Genomic DNA, 22,056 nt, shown 5'->3' on the forward strand with positions numbered 1-22,056 from the left:
AACTGCTTTAACACTAGTATTTGGATATACTAGATGCTCTGCACACTCAATATGTCCACAACTGAACTCATCGTCTTTCCTCCAAAAGTTGCTTCCTTTACAAAATCCCCTTTATTGAGTAATAGTACTATCATCTATCCTATTCAGTCACCAAAGCCAAGAGATCTATTCGCTATCCCAGATCTAATTCCCATGAGCACTCCAAGTTTATCAACATCAATTTACCCTTTGGCTCCACCCAAACTAAACAATTTTCAGTTCTAGAAGTACAACATTCTATATTAGGCTTCTGTGCCTTTGCACATACGTTTTACTCTCTAAAGAATGTTCTCCAATTTCTCTTCTAACTTTTTTCTCCTTTCTTTTAACTGACAGCTTCTACCCTACTCACCAGCAGAAGCTGTACTTCCTCTGGAATAATCTTATTCCCACTTTCATTCCCCCACTTTACTTATAAATAACCCAAATATTTGTAAATACCTCGAATATGGCTATCTTCTTTTTATTAGAGAAGTTTTGGGTTTACAGAATAATGCACAAAATACAAGATTCCCGTATGCACCCTATTATTAACACCTTGCACTGATGTGGTACATATATTACAATTGAAGCACATTTATATAACTGTACTATTAGCCACAATCCGTGGTTTAACAAAGGGGTCACTGTATTTTGCAGTACCACAGACTTTTAAAATTTTTATTTTACTATCATATATATGACCTAACATTTCCCCTCTGAAACACATTCAGATATATATTTCAGTGCTGTTAATTATGTTCAAAATGTTGTGTTACCTTCACCATATGGTTATCTTTTAAAACTGTAATTACTAATTTTTAAAGTTTGTCTTCCTTATTGAAATATATGCTCCCTGAGAGCACAGATTATTTACCCTCAACTCCTAACAACTCTTTTACATACTTGGGCCTTGGTTCTATCTGTAAAATGGAAATTTAAAAAATCTACTTTGCAGAATTATTGTGAGGATCAGGGACACAGTATGCCTAGTACATAAACTAGAACAGAGTAGGTGCTCATTAACTAATGGGTTTATTACTGATGAAAACGGTGTGAGAAAGCATCTCATGAAGAAGGGGATTTTATTGACAATGTGAACATGCACCATTGCCTTGCAGGAACTGCAAGTGGCTCAATTTCATTAGGCTGCATGCACATGAATAAGCGATAAAATATAGTGGTAAAGATTGCAAACACATTCCAAATGTACTTGCATACCCTATTAACTAGTTTGATCTTTACCTGTAGATACAAAGCCACTGATTTATTTTGAATGCAAGGGACAGTGTTAGATTTTCATTTTCTACATCCCTCTGGTAGCAGTAAGCTTGGAAAAAGGAAAAATACTTAGGAGTTTGATGCAATAATGCAGACATAAAACTCTAAGGGCCTGCAATATGGAGACAGAAAGGGACAAAGTTTTTTAAAAAATAAAGATAGGACTTGGTAACTATTTGGAAGGTGCGGGTGAGGAAACTGAGGTCTTCTAGGTTTAAGATTTAGGCAATCAATTTATTAGGATAAGTAGGAGAAGCAGCCTTAGGGCTAGAGATGAATTCAATACACTGAGTCTCTGAAGTATCCATTACTCCCTCATTAGAAACTTCAGGAGAAAGTCTGAAATAGGAGTCAGGGGCATAGATGAGATCTGAGCTGTGGGGATATTTACATCCAGGTCTATGTGCCCTAGAGAGAATATGTGCAGTGGTAAAAGAAACAGGTGTGGTGGGGGCCCAGGGGGGCAGGCTAGGCAAAAGCCAACAATTTGTGAACTAACAAAGGTGAGCATGGCGGTTTTCTGGGAGGCAGGAAAGAAACAGGCCAGTGTAATCAAGGAAGACAAATTAAGAGTTCAGGACAAAAGTGGTCTAGAACGTTAAAAATGGCAGACAGGTCTGGAGGTGACTTTAACAATGACCATTTTTGGTATCAGTTACCTACTACTGAGTTGCAATTGTGTGTGAAGAAATGGTGATGGCTTGGGCATGAACGGAGAGTGAAAGAAGAGAAAATAAATTGAATTCGCCTTTAACAGAAATACATTTACTACTAAACATATTATTCACCTGGATTAGAGTAAACATCCAGCCCTAGAGAACAGCCAAGAGACTCACCACTCCTGTCACTAATCTCATGAACAAATTCTGTCATCTGTCATACCCGTTTTAAGGGTCAGGAGGGACGATATATTGGTTATTTCAGCCATTCTCAGAATGTAACCATCCACCACCACAGCCCTGTGATAAAACCACAGGCCAAGCTTTTTAATCATTCTTACTCCTCAAAAACAGTACACCCTGATCTCATCCTCCAAATAAACCACAACTGAAACTTCCCTGTGGTGATCACCAGCTACTGTTCCCTGAATCTGGGTGTCCTGCACCCAAGTACTCCTTGCCTTGAGCTGGGGGGTGGGGTGGGAGACTGCTGCTGCTGCTTCGGTCGCCTGCGATTCCAGACATGCCCGGAGGGGAAAACACACAGGCCTGGGCTGAAGGGCGACTCTGAGGCGTCTCCTGGAGCCCAAAATTGTAGTGGGAACCCTGTGAACAGGCCTCTGCTGAGGGGGAAGCCACAGGGGCAGGTGAGGTTGATAATGTCTCAGCTCTCAGCATCTTTCTGAGCTTTCCAAAGCACAAAAGCACCGCTTAAAAAAAAAAAGCGGGGGAGCGCCACGCGGGAACACAAAATCCCAGAGCTGCTTGACCTCCAGAGCGCAGGCGCACACCAGCGTGCAAGGTCACGCCCTTCAGGGCGCAGGCGCACTGAGCCCCAGATTCCCATCAACTTTCCCTCCATTCACACCCGTTTCCAAGTTTACCACCTCCTGGACTAACAGGATGCAAACTGGAGATACCGACTTCCAAGTCCACCAATGACCACCTGAATTAGCATCTTTATTCTCAGCACCTTATTACCCTTACTACTGCTATGCATTCTGTGCTTAACATTCCCACACACACCACCCCCCAAGGTAGACCAGCTTTTTGAATACAGCTGTGGAGTATTTAAAGTATCTCCAGTGCCTAGGAGATAACTGAAAAATTACATCAATTCATTTAATGCTGGCCTCGAGGTTAAACTACTATAGTAAAGAACTAGTACCCACAAGAATGTCATTACAAGAGCCATTCATTCTGCGGATAGGATGAGGGACAATTGGATAAACGCCCTCTCGACAAAAGGACTGTTCCTAACCTCCCTGTGGTTTCAGAAACAGACCAGTGACTTCCAAACTTTCAGACTGGCAATTATCTTCAAAGTCAAATTTTATTACAACCCTACTATAAAACTAGTTGCCATTTATCTTAATTATTTTGTGATCCAATTCAGAGTATTTGTCACCATTTAAACCTATAAAATAATTCCAATTACAACAGCCATTTATTTTTACGTACCTTTTAATTAATTATATAGGATTTTCCATTTTTTAGTACTTAACATTCTTGTTAACACAAAATTTACAACCATATACAATGTGTGAAGGGAGTACATGAGGAAGAATCAAGAACTTTTAAGTGTTCCTAAAGTTGTTAAACGTTTGCGTCAGTATGAAAACATGAAAAAACCCACACCGGCATAAGCAAAAAAAAAAAAAAAAAAAAAAAAGAATTGCATTCAGAATAATTATCTTAGAACAATCTAAAGATAGGTCTTTATTTTACAATATGTATAATTTTACATAATTTATTAAAACTAATTTAACAATTCATATACAAAATATTGATTATCTGGAATGGACATTTAAAAATCTGATAAGCACTTCAAATACAGAATATTAAGATGGCAAAATTATATTAAGCAAATATAAGATCAACGAATCTAGCCCACTAATTCAGGCTGAACATTCACCCTGCGAAGCACTTCCTCAGGCATGCAAAAAACAGGATTAACAGGTTTAATCTGTTCTTCCCCCAAAAGTGATAGTCCAGCAATTCCAAATAAAGTATGAAAAGGATCCACCTATTTAAAAAAAAAAAAAAAGATAATTTATATGGAATATTGAAAATGAACATTTCCTTAGGTTAAAGCCTGGTCTTAAAACCTGAATTCCAAAGTCTGGTTTGGCTATTATTAATGACCTGCAACCTATCATGGCATTAATCAAAATGCCATCCTATTCATCCTAAAAAGCCTTTTTCATTCAATAGACCAAACTCACTGTGGCATTATGCCAATGGAGCCCACCCTCAATTCAGTTAACTTCTTAATTTTTCCAGTTGCTTTCTTCTCTGTAATTCCCTTATCAATTTAACAGTCTCACAGAAACATTAACTCAGATTATCAATCTTCAGTTACATCATACTTTACATGCTTATGCTCTATATCTAAGTATTTAAAAACCTGCTTTTGAATGGTTAGTTGTATCAATTCACTGTTGACTGTATCAACTGCTTCAGAAACATTACCCAACAATTTTGTTGGCAGTAGGTGACAAAAATCCATAAACTTGTTTTATATCCTTCGTACATTTTAAAATAAAAATCATGAATATCCTGCTTTTGAACTGATACAGCCTAGGTGACTTTCAAAAAGACACTTGGAATACTACTCGTCTTAAGTCTGGAATCATCTTTAGAGAAAAGAAAGTAAAGTATGACTGAATAACTATTATGGGTATATGAATGTCAGCAATATACTTACCATATCTCCTGGCCTGTCTGCAAATCCTCCAGTTTCTTCGTCTTGACATGCCAATATGAAATTACGTAGTTTCTCTCTGTCAATCCAATGAAGCCTTCCAATTATCTTTAGGGAAGCCAACACCCACCATGAATAGCATACATCTGGTAACTAGGAGGAAAAAAAATCCACAAAATTTTGCCACAAATTTAGTCTGTAATCATTTATTTCCCTAGCTTCAAGGAACAAATTATTTAAAAATGGGTTCAAACAGGAAGGAGCAGGGGACTCAAGGGATACACTCATTTCCAAAGAAAATCACTGGGAAAGAGGACCAAAGTCCAGTCCACAGGTACCTATGCTAAATGTTTTAGTACTCAGTGTCAAAGATGTAGCCACCTTTATTTCTATTTGCAATGAAGCAGAATTACTTCAATTAGCCCCTTAGATAAAAAGCTGGGGACCAATGCAATCAACGGAAATATTCCATTTCCTTAGCTAGGGTCATTTTCGACAAGTACTGTTCAGGTAGGTATGCACCTGCTTAAAAATCACTACAACTCGAGATAAAGTCACTAGAAACCTTGTTAGAAATGCAGAAGATTCCCAGGATTCAATAGCTACCTTGAATGTGTTTTTTGGACAATTTTATTGGAACATGGCCATGCACATTCATTTTACCATCTTATAGCTGCTTTCATTCAACACAGCTATTTTTTAATTACTACAAGATCATATGGCCTGCAAAGCCTAAAATATGTACTCTGCCCATTGACAGCCATTTAAGGTACGAAGAGCATCATATGTGAGAGAGATCTGAACAGACAGACCAGTGAAGGACTTGAAGAAGAATCTCCAAACACAAACGTCAAAAAACTGACTGGGTTTAAAAGAAAAAAAAAAAGTTTTTGATTTTCACTAAACAATAAAAAGTCTTTAGCTAACAGGTACAAAGCTTTTAATGAATGACTGATTCCCTGGTATGTGTCCAGGGCTAAAAGATTTGATGAAATAGTTCCGACATTCCAATGCCTGAAAAATAAAAGGATTCCAGAGGGATGTGGAGAAAGACCTTTATTCATACGATGCCTGAATCCAGATAACTCTAATTAGGATAGGACAAATCAAAGACAGGAAAATGTTTTTGTTTTAAAAAGAGCATCAGAACATTCTACACAAATCTTTTCTTCAAGTATGTCTTTAAAATTGACATAGGGATTATTAGCATTTCAACCCAAGGTGTTCTAACTTGTGGAAACACAAGTCTTTTTTTCAACAAGTATTACTGAAAAAACCACTGAAAGGCAAAAAGCTCATATTCAATTTAAAAGAGCAAAAATCTAAACATGCATAACCAAGGTCTTAGGAAACAATACCTTCTCTGGCCGTCCATTGAGTCCACCTGATGGTAACTGTCGCTCACAAAGCCACCATCCCAGTAAATCAGAATTTACTTGATGTAATTGACTAGTAATAGCAAGGAATCCTGTGCAACAATAGATCTAAAATTATAGACATAAAGTACAGATATATAAAACCTATTTTAATTTTGTACACAGCAATAAAAGTTTAGTCAAAAATTAAAATTACATTTTAACACTTGATCTTGGCTAAAAGTCTCTGAGAAGCAATTAGAACTACATTTTATGTCTTAAGATTTTCCATATTGGTCTGACAGAGTATTTAAAATGTTAACATGCAAATATATTAACTAAATGAATACATACATGCATTATCACTACTAGTATCCAGTTTTGATTTAAACTACTGTTATAATTTCTTCATAGTTAAAAGTAAATTTTATTAAGTATAAATAAGCTTTTATACTTATGTACAACCTTTTCTGGCACAAACAGGTGCCCATTTAGCTCAGGTCAGAGAAAGAATGTTTCAATCTGCATACCCAATTAATGACAATGAAAATGTAACTAAATTTGTAGAAATCCCTTCCTTAATTGGCAATTGAAGCAATGGTTATTTCTACTTTTTAATCCGCACTAATAAATTACCTGTCCAGCATGGGACTCAGAGCCTGGTCTGCAACCAAATCCACCATCAAAGTTCATACAGGACAAAACAAAATCGATTGCCTTTTCTACATTAATAGCATCCAGCTTTCCCTACAAACAGAAAAACAGCCTGTTAAATGCCAGAGTACTTACCAATGCATAAACACTCCAATACAATATGCAAAACTTACCAATAAAGCCAGAGTTGCCACCGCACAGAAAGAAAATCTGGTATCAATTTCTCCTAAAAAAGTAAGCAAAGTGTTATGTCAACAATTTTCTGATCATAGCGCCATCAACTAAAAAATCAGTAAACCAATTACCACATTAAATTTCCAAGAGTTCAAATTAACTCTTTTACATTAGGCAGTCACGTGGAACACTAAATATGAAGCTAACTCACTTTCTAGGAAATGTGCTGTCAAAAATAACAGCACATTAGCTGGAATTGCCTACAGTGCCAGAAAGAAAAAGAAACTAGCAGAGTAGAGACAAACAAAAGCACTAGTGAAATTTTATGTCATTAACTTACCCTATATTATAAAAGATTTTCACATCCCATGAAGCAGCTGGTCTCTCCGGCCTGCACTGTGTTCAACCCTAAAGCAGAGATTATCTACATTTACCATGTACAATTCTATTCCATCCCTCCGCTCAAATATTCGGTAAGCTTGCAAAGTTTTGACATGGTCCCTTTTCCAGTATTTTATTTTATTTTTTAACTTTACAAAGCCACCAAATACTGGGGGAAAAACTTCACCTACCTTATCTGGCCAACTCTGTTCCAGTGTTTCTACATGCTGACATAACTACCACAGTGCATGCTGGAACCTTCAGCAGACCAGATAACGCATTAGACCAGCTGCCTAGTGGGACCTGAAAAGATGAAAAACTTAAAAATATTTCAATTTCCATCAATGGAAATACAATCTCCTTATAAATTGGCTACTAGTAAATCTTCCACTTCATTGCACAAAATCATGCCAAGCCACAAATCAAATTCAACCCCAGATATAGATTTTTTGCAAAAAAGATTATAAGATACTAAAACAGGACGTTTTAATATTGGTATTTTAGGTAGCATGGACTAAATTTTGACATTACCCCAAATGTCTCCAGCAAAAGACCCATCTTCTTTTTGTAGACTCTGAACATATTCCACAACTTTATTTACGTCAACAACATTAATACTATCATACAGAGTAAGAATCTGCAACAAAAACAATCTGAATTAAGTAAATGCCTCCTTATAAGTGATAAGTTGTTCTAATGCTATTCTTGCTCAACTTTCACCTTAAGGAAGCATCTCTCATCTAGACATATTGTGAACTTCTCAAATACAGACTAACCTCTATTATGCAGTAAAATTCTCAATGTCAGAAATGAACTCAAACCTTTATTTGTAACACATTTTTCTACATAGAAAACTCACTTGACATTCCTGGGTACTCTTAAATGATTTTCTAATAAACATACTGAAGACAAAAATTACCATGCAAGCAAAGTCTCAGGGTAATTAATATAACACACATCAACTTTGGATTCAGCTAATACATGCCATCACATCACTGACAATGCAAGCAGGATTTCATTTGAAAAGATTTTGACTGATTGTGTCATCTTACTATTTGGTTCAATTTTTCCGCTTTAAGGAACAAGAGAATTCACTACCCAAGACTGTTGAATTAGTATTTACCTGGACAGCACTAAGAGTGTACAAAAGATGAGGATCATGTCCAATACTTGCACTTATTCCACCACACTCATGTTGGCATGACTTAATAAATGTTAGAATTTCCTCTCTATTCATGCGATGAAGTTGTCCCATGAGATCCATTACTGTGAGACCCCAATAGATGCCACTCATTCTCAAATATTCAGACATACAATATTCCTAAAATACACAATTATTGAAATTATGGTATTGGCCTTTTTAGAGTATCAGATATACCATTAAACTCATTTCATAATACCTCAAAAGTATTTTGATCCACTTATTGTTCAGTCTCTTAAATGATTCTCATGTAACATTCTAGTTGCAATTGTTAATAACCTTGAGAACTGTTCCATTAATACAGCAATCTATAGTCTAGAGATTACTATAAACAAACTTTTTTCTTCATTAAGAGAGAATAAGACATTATGCCAGTATGAATGATGACAGGCGCTAAAGATATTTAAACATGCAAGACTAACTAGGCTCACTGCTTTTACTTCATGTTGATAATCATGATTAGTATTTTAATTTGGGGATTTCTATTTAGAAATCATTTTCAGACATGGAGACATGGACTATTAATCAGAAAAAAGTATCAAGCTATGTGAGAATCATATCATAAATCCATCTGTGTGGACAATACAAACAGCGATTTAGGCTCTTCAAACAACCAACCTGATGTGAATGAAGACATCCTATGTTTAGAAAGTTAAAATAAACTGGTGCCTGCCCATGCAAAAAAAAAAAGCTAACGTATACCTTTTCAAGGTCTCAGAGTAATTCTAGAGCTAAAGTGTTATTACACATCAGCCATAAATTCAGATAATACATGCCAACACATCATCGACCTTGAACCCAATTACTGAACGACAAAGAGAAATTTATTGTACCTCAAAGTACAATCTGGGCAAGAGGGTAATCTAATATGCCAACACCTCTAAATCTCTACTGGTAAGAACCACTGATTTTAATGCAGATGAACCCACAATCTCAGGATATCTAAGATGTTCTCCTGGTACGTCTTCAGTCCTCAGCAGTTGGGTACTTTTTAAAAAATGTGGGGCATAATGAAATACTGCCCTACTATGAGTCATCTGATTTGATTAAAATTTTAAACGTAGAAAACGATACATACATAATCATCTTTCTTTGAGCCATAGGATGCAATATAATCTGCATGTTTCTCCACTAACAGGGTGTCAGGTGCATCTGGCTTGAGAACAACATCCTTCTGCGGGGTGCCCTTCCAAAATAAAAAAGCAGTAATTTCATAAATGCTTAATAAATTCTGTTCATTAACATATACGCAATATATAACTGCTTTTTACTTTGCTGATCTTTCCATTTTGGTTCAGAGTCTGGTATTTTTCAGGTCTCAGAGTAATTTTAGAGCTAAAGTAATGATCACACAACTTTGATTCAGAATACATGCCAACTCATCATCGACCCAGAAAAAATTTTTCAACCGTTAATCGTATCTTTCCCTTAAGATAAACAAAACACTCACACGAAGCAGATATATTCTCTTAATTTACCATTTGCATTTAAAGTTCCTGTTTAATAAAACTCACGATGCAGAGATATATCTTAGAAGTTTAAGTGTCAAAGCATACTCTCCACACTCCAAAAGCTATTTAGCGAAGGAAGCAATTCTTTTATCCCTGTATTCTCCGACTTTAATCTTCTATGTATTTGCTACAAGCCCTCCCGAAATGCTGTGGTTGCTCTAATCCTCTGCTTTTTTCATTTAATATTTCTGTGACTGAGACCGCACTGTAGCCAGTAGTTAGTTCATTAATTATCAAAATATACTCAACTTCTTTCCTTAGGATCTCATTCAAATCTTTACACTAGATCTTCGATAGAGACTTTATCATTAACATTTCTAATTCTTTTTTTTTTTAATTATTAAAGAATATGGGGGGTAGGAGTCCCCGACCATTAAATTACAAACGGAATTTAAGGAAGAAATCTGGCCGTTCAATCTTAAGAGGCCCGTGTGACTGGGCCAAGCCTCGGAAAAATTAGTAGTTGAAACTGTGCCTGCCAGTCGTGCAGAAACGCTGAATAATAATATCTCATCCTTTCTGATTCCTCAAGAAAGTTTCCAAGGCCCGTGTCCTAAACTTATCATTCTCGAATACTCTGTAGGCAACCCGACGGCGACTGAGCTGTTCAACATTACTCTACCAAGTCAGATTCCGATCGCACCAAAGAGCACCGAGGAACACGTCCGCACTCACCATCTCTGACGAAGAAAAAGAGGGCTTTTCAAGTTCTTAGGGAGAGTCAGGGGCCCCGCGCCTGCGCAGACGCACCTCTCAGGCCCCTTCACGCGCAGGGATAGCCGACCACACTTCCGCCTGAAGGACGGAGCAGTTCTATGTTGCCGCAGGACCTCACCGGCTGCTCATAGGTGTCCTCGCTGCCTGCGCCCAGAGGCTCTAACATTCATTTGTGGTTGGCGGTTTCACGACTTACAGTCGTCTTCTATTTGTCTAAATAGTGTTAACTAACGCTGAAATATTTGCTTTGATGTTAAAAAAAAATAGTTCTTGAGGTTCTTTAAACTCTGAAGATCTGAAATGGCTGGTAATAAGTAAAGAGCTTGCACGTATTAAGTTCAATAAGTGTTTTTTGAATGAATGTTAACGCAAGATTCATGTTTCCTTCCTCTTTGCCTTGCTCATTTCAGGTCTAGGGCCCTCACTTCCTCAGGAAGTGATAATAGTGAAAATATTTGGAGATTACTTTTGAAAAAGGTAACGTCCTGGTGCCTGGATCTTTCTAGGAGCTTTCCCCAGAGTTCAGATTTGCTATTTGTATTACAGCTATTTTATGTGTTCTTATGTCTTTCACACTTAAGCATCTGTTAACACCCATTAAGAGACTCTTGGCACCTAGTACCTTAAAACTTTTGACATCTGTCAATAATTGAGAAATGTTAAAATCTCCCGCTATGATGATGAATATTTTCCCTTTTTTTCCTGTGGATTTTCCCACTTGAAGTTTGGTATAGTTTATTAACTGCATATAAATTTAGAATTATCTATTTCTAGTGAGTTGAGCTTTTTATTAAGTTATGTCTCTCTCAAACCCTTTTTAATGTTGAAAAAAGTCTCATTACTGTAACGTACTAAAGTTTTTTAAATACTTAACTCCTATTGATTTTTTCAACCTTTTACTTGAAACTTTTCTGTGTCCTTATGTTTCAGAAGTGTCTTGTAAACATTGTATGGCTGATTGTTTTGCCCACTTTGGGGCTTTTAACTGGTTATCTCAGGCCATTTACATGTATTATGATCTATTTACTTGGAACTGTTTATTTCATTTCACTTTTTACTTTGTTCCACTTTTTGAATAGTTTTTACTCTTTTTTGCCTATGAAAATTGTTTTAATCTTTTTCCTTATTCCATATTTTTCTATTTTTTTAGCTTAGAAATTTTGAACGCTTAATGACTACCTTGAAATTTTACGTTGCATACTTAAAAATATCAAAAGTTAATATTGTTACCCTCTCTCTGTTCTAGTTTGCAGAAGCTGCCGGAATGCAATATACCAAAAAACAGAACAGCTTTTTAAAAAAGGAATTTATTAAATTTGCAAGTTTACAGTTCTAAGGCCATGAAAATCTCCAAATTAAAGCAAGTCTATAAAAATGTCCAATCTAATGCCTCCAGAGAAAGACACCTTGGTTCTAGAAGGCCAATGATATTCAGGGTTTCTCTCTCAACTGAAAATGCACATGGTGACATCTAGCTTTCTCTCCAGGCTTCTTCAGTGGCTTCCGCTGGGCTCTGTCCCTTCTGTTGGCTCAGTCAGTTGTGGTGGCTCTAAAGCTTTCCAAAATGATTCCATCGGGCTCCAGTAAGCAACCCCACCTTGAATGGGTGGAGACACATCTTCATGGAAACCATCTAATCAAAAAATTACCACCTGCTTCTTCTCTATAGGCCTCCAGTCATGAGGATTAAAGCTTACCCTGATTCAATTTGGACATACCTTAACAATATCTTCAGGAGGTCCTATTTACAAATGGGTCACACCCACAGAAATGTGTATTAAGATGTGACCGCATGTTTTGTACATGATTCACTCACTGCCAACACACCCATACCAGTTAAATTAAAATCTCTGGGAATAGGATTCAGGTTAACAGTCTTTGGAGTTCCCTAGGTGATTTCAATGTGCAGTCAAGGCTGAGAATCACTGCATCCATCCCGCAGTACTGATCCCTGATGGGCAGTGCTCATAGAGAGGGTAAATATTGAGTAATAAGTGGGTAATGGAGGTCAGTGGAACTCAGGTAATGTTATTTTTTTATTGATTTATATTACATCTTCACATACTATGGAAGCATCCAACGTGTACAATCAGTGGTTCACAATATCACAACTGTGCATTTATCATCACAATAGACTTTTTTCTTTTTTGTGAAAAATAGCATATATACAAAAAAGCAATAAATTTCAAAGCACACCACAATTAGTTGTAGGACAGATTTCAGAGTTCGGTATAGGTTACAATTCTACCATTTTAGGTTTTTACTAGCTGCTCCAAAACACTGGAGACTAAAAGAAATATGAATATGATGATTCAGCAATCATCCTCATCCCTGGATGTCATGTCCCACATAGTGCGGTGGGCAATGATTTCACTTAAAGTTGGATTTAGAGAGACAGAAGCCACATCTAAGCAACAAAAGGAGTCCTCCAGGAGTAACTCTTAGACATACCTATAGGTATGTCTCTGCTTCAGACATAAGCTTCACAAGAATAAGCCTCAAGATCAAGGGCTTGGCCTATTGATTTTGGTTTCCCTAACGTCTGACACAGTATCAGAAGTTTCCCTAGTGGTAAAGTTTAATTGTTCTATATTTTTTCTCCCATCCCTTAAGGAACTTTGCAAATGCCTTTTGTTTAGCTGCTTAATATACTCTGGGATGTATCCAGGCATTACATTAAGCTATTCAGGATTAAAGGCCCTTATTCTTATTCTGAGTTCCCTATGTTTGGGTTGTTTAAATGATCTATCCAGATAGGTTGAGTTAGAGTATGTGCTACAGGAAATTTACATTCTGTACAAAATAAACCTTTCTTCCTTTGGTCTCATAGAGTAGGTAAAGTTTTAAATTACAGACAATGTCTTCCTTACCCGTGTTAATCTGGATTACCTTAATCCTGACCTGATCAGCTTCATTCTTATCTCTAAACATCAGGCTATACAAATATAACACAGCCTCTCAAAATCCAGAAATAACAGTTACCTCTGAGGACTAAGTGTGACTGCTATGAGCTTACAATCTAAGCCCCTGTTTTCTTGTAAGTATAAGAAATGAGACCATAACAGTATTTGCTCTTTCTGGATTATTTTGCCTCAGCAAATACCCCACAGGTTCATTCGTAACACTGCATGCTTCACAACGTGGCTTCTTTTTTATAGCAGCACAGTATTCAACTATAGGTATACACTATTGTTCGCCATTGTACTTCTCTATCAGTGAATTCTACAGCCACTTCCATCCACTGGGCATCATGTACAATGTCCAAAGTCAACAGTCCATCAACACTCTCAATTTTACATAATTTCATTAATTCCCAGGAGAAAAATAACCGATAAACATACGCTCACTAAACAGAAGATCTAAACCTCCCCTTAACTCTTGTCCCTCCCACCATTATTTACCCTTGGTGTTGCTGTGGTATTATTGATGTTTTCCTGTTAAACATAGCCATAGCATGCAATGGCAGTTTTCTCCCTATACTCCAAAATTATACACTCTATGAACAAGAGTTCATACCTTTACAGATATTTACTACTATCTATTCCCTTACATTTAAGTTCAACCTAATTAGCTAACCTTTCACCCATCTCTAGCTTCTGTGTATCTCTACGTCCCTTACAGTCTGTATTATAAGCCTCTGAGTTTACCTCTACCATGGTCATAAAAGTGGAAAATATAGTATGTATCCTCTTGTGTATGGCTTATTTCACTTAGTATTGTGTCTTCAAGGTTCATCCATCTTGTCATGTACTTCAGGACATCATTTTGTCTTGCTGCTGCATAATATTCCATCATATATATATATATATATATATATGCATATATATATGCCACGTTTTGTTAAATCACTCATTTGTTGATGGGTATGTAGATTGTTTCCATCTTTTGGCGACTGTGCTTAATGCTGCTATGAACATTGGTATGCAAATGTCTCTTTGTGTCTCTGCTTTCAGCTCTTCTGTGTATATACGGAGTAGTGGTACTGCCATGTTATAGGGCAACTTGGTATTTAGTTTTCTGAGGAATCGCCAGACTATCTTCCATGGCAGCTGCACCATTATACATTCCCACCAGCTGTGTTTAAGTGTCCCAATTTCTCCACATCCTCTCCAATATTTGTAGTTTCCTGTTTAATAGCAGCAATTCTTATAGGTGTGAGGTGGTATCTGATTGTAGTCTTGAACTGCATTTCCCTTATAGCTAAAGAAAATGAACACCTCTTTATTTGTTTTTTAGCCATCTGTATTTGCTCTTTAGAAAAATGCCTATTTATAGCTGTGATAGATTCAGTTGTCAACTTGGCCAGGTGAAAGTACCTAGTTCTATTGCTGTGGACATGAGCCAATGATATGTGAACTTCACCTGTTGCTCATTACATCTGCAGTTGGCTAGGAGGCGTGCCTGCTGCAATGAATGTTGTTTAATTTAATTGGCTGGTGCTTAAATGAGAGTGCAATGTAGCACAGCCCAAGCAGCTCAGCATACCTCATTCTGGCACTTGCAGCTCAGTACAGGCCTTTGGTGATGCAGAAAGAAATCACCTCAGGGAAAGTTGTTGGAACCCAGAGGCCTGGAGAGAAGGCCAGCAGAGATCGTCCTGTGCCTTCCCACATAAGAACCTCAGTTGAAAGTTAGCTGCCTTTCCTCTAAAGAACTAACAGAATAAATCCCCTTTTATTGAAAGCCAATCCATCTCTGGTGTGTTGCATTCTGGCAGATAGCAAACTAGAACAGTATCTTTAGCCCATTTTATAATTGGGTTGTTTGTTCTTTTGTTGTTAAGTTGTATGATTTCTTTATGTATACAGGATATCAAGCCTTTATCTGACGTGTGATTTCCAATTGAAGATATCAAACCTTTATTCAATGTGTGATTTCCACTGTTTTGGTTGCCTCTTCACCTTTTTGACAAAGTCCTTCAAGGCACAAAAACATTTGATTTTAAGGAGTTCCCATATATGTTTTTTCTTTTGTTGCTTGTGCTTCAGGTGTAAAGTTTAGTTAGGAAACTCCCTCCTATTACTAAGTCTTAAAGATGTTTCCCTACATTTTCTCCTAGGAGCTTTATGGTACTGGTTCCTATATTTAGGTGTTTGATCCACTTTGAGTTAATTTTTGTGTGCCGGTTTGAATCTGTGGTAGACCCCAGAAAAGCCATGTTGTTTTATCCTCATTCAACATTGCTAGCTGGGAGCTTTTTGATTCCTGTGGACCCACCAAATTGTGGGTGGTAACTTTTGATTAGATGGGTTCCATGGAGATGTGTCTCCATCCATTCAAGGTGGGGTTGCTTACTGGAGCCCTTTAAGAGGGAACAATAGTGGAAAAAGTGACAGAGCCATGAGAATTATGAAAGCCCATGCAGCCAGAGACCTTTGGAGCTGAAGAAGGAAAATGGCCCCAGAGAGCTTCATGAAACAAGAAGCCTGGAGGGAAAGCTAGCAGAAATTGCCATGTTTGCCATGTGCCTTTCCAGTTGAGAGACTGAACTTCATCAGCCTTTTTTACTGAAGATAACCTTTTATTGGTGCCTTAATTTGGACATTTCTAAAGACTTGCTTTAATTTGCACATTTTCACTACTTTAGAACTGTAAACTTGCAACTTAATAAATTCCTCTTTTTAAAAGCTGTTCTGTTTCTGGTATATAGCATTCCAGCAGCTAGTAAACTAGAACAGGGTGTAAACTAAGGGTCCTCTCTCATTCTTTTGGCTGTGATATCCAGTTCTCCCATGCCCATTTATTGAATAGATTATTTTGTCCCAGTTCAGTGGATTGGGGGTCCTTGTCAAAGATCAGTTTTGGTGGTCTATTTCCGTCCTCTCAATTCAATTCCATTTCTCAATACGTCTATCTTTGTGCCAGTACCACGCTGTTTTGACCACTGAGGCTTTATAATAAGCTTTAAAATCAGAAAGTGTTAATCCTCCCACTTTGTTATTCTTTTTAAGGATACTTTTAGCTATTCAGGATCTCTTTCCCTTCCAGATGAATTTGGTAACTAACTTTTCCAAGTCTTTAAAGTAGGTCGTTGAATTTTGATTGATACTGTGTTGAATCTGTAAATTAATTTGGGTAGAACAGACATTTTAACTATATTTAACCTTCCTATCCATGAGCAGTGAATGTCTTTTCACCTACTTAGATCTTCTTTCTTTTAGCAATGTTACTTAATTTTTAAACTCATCTGTCCATACCCTGGATAAAAGGAGCATCAGACACAAGGTTTTCACAGTCACACAGTCACATTATAAAAGTTATATAGTTATACAATCATCTTCAAGAATCAAGACCATGGACCATGGAAACACAGTTCAACATTTTTAGGTACTACCCTCTAGACACTCTAATACACCATAAACTAAAAAGGGATATCTATATAATGCATAAGAATAACCTCCAGGATAACCTTCCAACTCTGTTTGAAACCTCCCAGCCCCTGAAACTTTGTCTCATTTTCCTCTTTCCCCTTTTGGTCAAGAAGACTTTCTTAATCCCATGATACTAGGTTCCGGATCAAACCTGGGAGTTCTGTCCCACTTTTTCTTTTCCAGGGAGATTTACACCCCTGGGAGTCATGTCCCATGTAGGGGGTAGTGCAGTGAGTTCACCTACTGAGTTGGCTTAGAGAGGGAGGCCACATCTGAGCAACAAAAGAGATTCTTTGGGGGTGACTCTTATGCATAATTATCAGTAGGCTTAGCTTCTCCTTTGCAGGATAAGCTTCATAGGGTTGAACCCAAGATTAAGGGCTCAGCCTTTTGAATTGACTATCACCGCTGCTTGTGAGAATATCAGGAATTCCTTAGATGGGGAAGTTTAATATATCCTCTTTTCTCCCCAGTCCCCCAGGAAAACTTTACAAATACTTTTTTATTCTCTGCCCAAGTTACTCTGGGATATATCAGGGCATCACACTAACCTGAACAAATCAACAAGATCTCATTCCCTACTCAAGATTCCATGTAACTATATTGTTCAAATAAATCGAACATAAAAGTTAAATTAGATAATGTCCTACCCATAACATAAATTTTGTACCAAATAAACATGTTTCCCTTTGGTCTCATACAGAAGTTACAGTTTTAAAATATGGACTATGTCATCCTTTCCCTGTATTGGTTTAACTTAGTCCTATCCAGATCAGCTTCATTGGTATCTCTAGTTGAAGTCTGCGCATTCATCTTCTAATATTCTTTTGCATTTAAAGTCCATGGACCAGCAGTGTCATAATTTCTTCTTATTAGAAATGCAGAATCTAGCCCCCACCCTAGAACTATCAAATCACATTCTATACTTAGACACGTTCCCCAAGTGATTCCCATACAAGTTAAATGTGAGAAGCACTATTTTAGTTCATTGTCTGGAGCCATGTCTAATCTGCTGCCTAAACAATCCAATGAATTATTTCAATTATTATATTTTTCATTTCTAAAAGTTCTAACTGATCCTTTTCTAGAGCTCCCTGTTTGTTTTTATGGTTTTGTGTTGCTGAACAAATTCAAATCTGCACTTGAAATGTATATATCTGTTTATTTGTATGCTTGATTTAAGAAGCCTCTAAATCCCCTTATCAATCTCTAGCTATACCATAAATATACATTCCTTTATTGAGCATGAAGAAAATAGTCATTTAAATATTTTATTTCTGTCAATATTCAGATTTTTATTTGGGTAATTTAATATAACAATATAGCACTATTTGATGTTTAGAATTATGAAAAAGTATTAAATTCACAAAAATTGTTTCTTACACATTATTCGATATGTTTATTCTCCAAGGTAATAGTCTAGAATGAAAAAATGAGCAGGTACTTTATGCAGCTCAAAATCAGAACCCGACTTTTTTTCACCATAGTAAAATACATCAAGTATACCCTGTTAGCATGAAGTAATAAAAATTCTTGGAAAGAATATAAACAGATACACTAATAAGCATTCAGCAGACAATTTTACTTTAATTCCTTTTTAGAACGTATGCATGTGAAATCATGAAATGAGACTGTATACAATAGACCAAAGGCTACTAGGGTTCAATAAAGCCATGTAAAAATTTCAGGCAAACTTTATTGATTTGTTTTAAATAAGGCAAGTGAAATTTTGGGCTCAGAATTAAGCAAGATTTTCAAGTAATTTCTTGGAGGTGTATAACAGGAGAATATGAACATCAAATTTCTGACCATTAAAATGCAAAGTTGAAAGCAAATGTTTTCCAAATTGCAGTAAAAATAATTCCTCTAATATAACACAGTTAAGTTTCTCAAGTCACTAGAAAGTTATCTGGTGGCAATTCAAATCCTACAGTATTTTCTCAATGTAAATTCTGGAACATTCTAAGTACTTCTATAAATCCAATTTCCTGTCATTGGAAAAATACTGAAATTCTAAGAAATATTTGCTACACCAATTTTAAGAGGTCAAAATAAAATAGTTTTTCTAGATTAATGCAATTCAAGTATAATGGTATCGAGGAGGACACATAATTTTAATGAAACCAAATTGTTGAGAAAAGGCAAGTTGTAAGTTAAACAAAAGGACAAAACTCCTATTAGTATCAGTGGAATAGGTGTGGCATAAGGACTTATTTTTAAGTTTCACTGAGGAAAAATCTTAAAGCTTCTCATCTTTTCTGGAGCTTAAATAGTGAATAATGTTCTAGTTCAAGAATTCACCTTGTTTCTTTAGAGGTCTTAATTTTTATACTTGGCAATGTGTTCACGGGCAATAATAAGCCTTTGAATTTGTGCAGTACCTTCATAAATCTGGAAGAAAAAATGTAGGTTAAATAACTTTAGCACAATTTAACTAGATGTACTTGATATTTTAAGTAATATAAGTTCCATTGTGATATCAAACTGAATCAAACCATATATAGGGTCTAGTCTGCTGTGATTCCTAACCTTATTCTGTATACCTGTTGTGGTGGCTTGGACCTCTATGCCCCTGAAAAATATATCCTTAAACTCATCCATTTTTATGGGTGTGAACCCATTGCTAATAATAATTCTGATGAATTTACTCTACTTAAGTTCTTAAGTTACTTCAGTTCAACCTAACTGATAGGAGGGGTCTTAATCCTATTTCTAATGGCCTTTACTGGGAAATCCATAGAGAGAAAAGGGAATAGCAAGAAGTTGGAAGTCAATGGATCTAGGAAGAGAAAGAGGATGCTCTCAAGTACCTTTGTGATGTAACTGAAAAGCCAAGTTACATAACGTCACGGTCTTTTGGGAGAAAGCATGACCTTGATGATGCTTTGATTTTGGACTTCTCCTAGCCTCAAAACCACAAGCCAGTAAATTCTCGTTTAAACCAACCCATTGCATGGTATTGGCTTTAACAGCTAGGAAACTAAAACACCTATGAAAGTATTTAATTCTGTATAAAGATTAATTTAAAGGATTATAAAAGTCATTTATCAAAAATTTGGAGGAGGGTCTTAAAAACACCAAATAAAAGGTTATTAACATTTCAAAAAGTTTAGAAAAACTAAAGTTTTATGAAGTTGTTTACTATTTCTCACCTATATTCTTTCTACCTCCAGTCATTCTCTATTCTACTCTTATACCTGATTTATTACTCTTGTATCTAAGGAAGAGTTACTAAAGAAAAAGATGTTATAAGGATTTGTTTTTAGTTACTTAGATATTCCTCATTTCCAGTTTAAACTTCCAACCTAGCCATGTGTTAGTTCATCTTCTCAGATGGCAGGCAAGAGTTAAATGGTAGATGGTAACAATAGTAATATTATAATAATTATAGGCTCCAATATAATAAGATCACCAGATAAACCTGTAACTTTGGATAAGATACCAATTCTTGTAATTAGTTTTTGTATCTAAGTTGAAGCTGAGGGCAGGGGGGAGACTGCACTATATCTACAATTTATTTTCACTCTAGCTATCTATGATTCCACCCCATATTTCAAATAATTGGATTTGTCAAATAATTTGCTGGGCAGGGGAGGCATCGGGAGGGGGTGGAGAGTCAAACGAAGAGATATTGAAGGGCATGAGTTATAATTACCTTAAGCTACTTGTGGAGATCACATATATTCATATCTTATTTACTAAAATATTCCTATCAAATTTTTCTAACCACCAATATAATTAGGAAGATAGGTTCATTTATATCAATATTATTTTCAGTTGTTGGTTTTTTATTCCAAATATGATTTCAATCAATTCAAGACTTGTCAGGCAAGATTCAAACCAAAATAATTTAATTAACATTAAATGCCATGTATACTTTTAGGAAAGCAATGGGTATTTCCATTCGCTAAGACACTTAAAGTCAAGAGCTGACCAAGACATTCTGTATGTGTTTGTATAATTTATTTTGTCAGTCTGTTATCTCTTAAGACATATGTTTAATCTAGGATATTTTCCTTGTGCTAATTAGTTCCAAAAGCTGGAACTATAATCATAGTCATTTATTATTACTAGTGACATAATGTCCCCAAATAATAAGAAATCTACACTGCCATTTACAAACTCCTGTGTCCTAAAAGCAAAAACATTCTTAACCTTACCTGATAGATCTTGGCATCTCTCATTAGTTTTTCCACAGGATATTCAGTATTATATCCATTGCCTCCGAAAATCTGTACAGCATCAGTAGCTAACTGATTTGCAACATCTCCAGCAAATGCCTTTGCAATAGAAGCATAAAAGGTATTTCGGCGACCAGAATCGACTTCCCAAGATGCTCTCTGGTAACTTAATCTGGCTAGTTCAACTTTCATTGCCATTTCAGCCAGCAAGAAAGATATCCCTTGGTGCTAAAATTAAAAAGAAAGAAAAAAGCTTAAGGATACCAGTTGACAGAGGTAGGCTGCTTTGTAGAATGCTCCTCAATTTGGGTTTGTCTAATGTTTTCTCATTATTGGATTGAGGTTATGCACTGTTTTGGCAAAAATACCATAAAACTTATCTGTCCTACTGAATGTCTGATGGACCTTTTAAAAGGAAATGGTTACAGAAAGAGAAAAATAATGTGGCATTATGTAAGATGCTGACAGAGGAAAGGATTCATAATCATATAGGACAGGTAAGACATACACTTTTTTTTTTTTTTTTCACATGGGCAGGCACCGGGAATCGAACCCGGGTCCTCTGGCATGGCAGGCAAGCATTCTTGCCTGCTGAGCCACCATGGCCCACCCAGACATACACTTTTAATAAGAGATACTACTATATGAGTTATACTGCCAAGATACACTATAGATAGAAATATGTTCATATATTACAATCTACTATATAATGAAACATTCTAAGATTTCTGTGCATCTTGCTAAGAGACTGTGATTCAAAAGATCAGGTGGGGGCAGGTTTAATTGTTTTTTAACCAGTAGTCCCAATGAGTCTTATTCAGTTGGGTTTTAGCCCATACTTTGAGAATT

The 22,056-nt window shown here is 36.3% G+C and overlaps 3 protein-coding genes and 3 non-coding genes across 13 annotated transcripts in view; all 6 read right to left on the bottom strand.

The window, feature by feature from the left end:
• Positions 1-2,946, bottom strand: part of MSH4 (mutS homolog 4) — a 132,797-nt gene extending 129,851 nt beyond the window's left edge. For all 6 annotated transcript variants that reach the window (XM_077120584.1, XM_077120582.1, XM_077120583.1 and 3 more), the window contains exon 1: positions 2,420-2,946. In XM_077120584.1, coding sequence (XP_076976699.1) covers positions 2,420-2,636 — 217 coding nt within the window. In that variant the 5' untranslated portion in view covers positions 2,637-2,946. The remainder of the gene's footprint in view (positions 1-2,419) is intronic.
• Positions 2,947-3,404: 458 nt separating this feature from the next.
• RABGGTB (Rab geranylgeranyltransferase subunit beta) lies at positions 3,405-10,741 on the bottom strand. 3 transcript variants are annotated; one of them, XM_077120587.1, is made up of 9 exons: positions 10,614-10,739; positions 9,506-9,613; positions 8,350-8,547; positions 7,758-7,863; positions 6,845-6,897; positions 6,654-6,764; positions 6,021-6,146; positions 4,666-4,815; positions 3,405-3,984 (listed from the first exon to the last, which is right to left on the bottom strand). In XM_077120587.1, exons 1-9 carry the CDS (start codon positions 10,614-10,616, stop codon positions 3,844-3,846), a joined length of 996 nt encoding a protein of 331 aa, XP_076976702.1. In that variant the 5' UTR covers positions 10,617-10,739; the 3' UTR covers positions 3,405-3,843. The 3 variants fall into 3 exon arrangements, with proteins under 3 accessions (XP_076976702.1, XP_076976703.1, XP_076976704.1); XM_077120588.1 differs by having other exon boundaries at positions 10,561-10,653; XM_077120589.1 differs by lacking the exon at positions 8,350-8,547 and having other exon boundaries at positions 10,614-10,741.
• LOC143651103 (small nucleolar RNA SNORD45) lies at positions 8,155-8,227 on the bottom strand. The gene has a single exon (XR_013159840.1). It is a non-coding gene; the product is annotated as a small nucleolar RNA SNORD45 (small nucleolar RNA).
• On the bottom strand, positions 9,136-9,219 carry LOC143651101 (small nucleolar RNA SNORD45). Its single transcript, XR_013159838.1, has one exon. It is a non-coding gene; the product is annotated as a small nucleolar RNA SNORD45 (small nucleolar RNA).
• On the bottom strand, positions 9,740-9,818 carry LOC143651102 (small nucleolar RNA SNORD45). Its single transcript, XR_013159839.1, has one exon. It is a non-coding gene; the product is annotated as a small nucleolar RNA SNORD45 (small nucleolar RNA).
• Positions 10,742-18,203: 7,462 nt separating the features above from the next.
• Positions 18,204-22,056, bottom strand: part of ACADM (acyl-CoA dehydrogenase medium chain) — a 73,559-nt gene continuing 69,706 nt past the window's right edge. Inside the window, exons 11-12 of the mRNA XM_077120590.1 lie at positions 21,187-21,435; positions 18,204-19,417 (exon numbers count right to left, since the gene is read on the bottom strand). Coding sequence (XP_076976705.1) covers positions 19,346-19,417; positions 21,187-21,435 — 321 coding nt within the window. The 3' untranslated portion in view covers positions 18,204-19,345. The remainder of the gene's footprint in view (positions 19,418-21,186; positions 21,436-22,056) is intronic.

This window comes from Tamandua tetradactyla, chromosome 11, assembly GCF_023851605.1.
Source record: "Tamandua tetradactyla isolate mTamTet1 chromosome 11, mTamTet1.pri, whole genome shotgun sequence".
Lineage (NCBI taxonomy): Eukaryota > Metazoa > Chordata > Mammalia > Pilosa > Myrmecophagidae > Tamandua > Tamandua tetradactyla.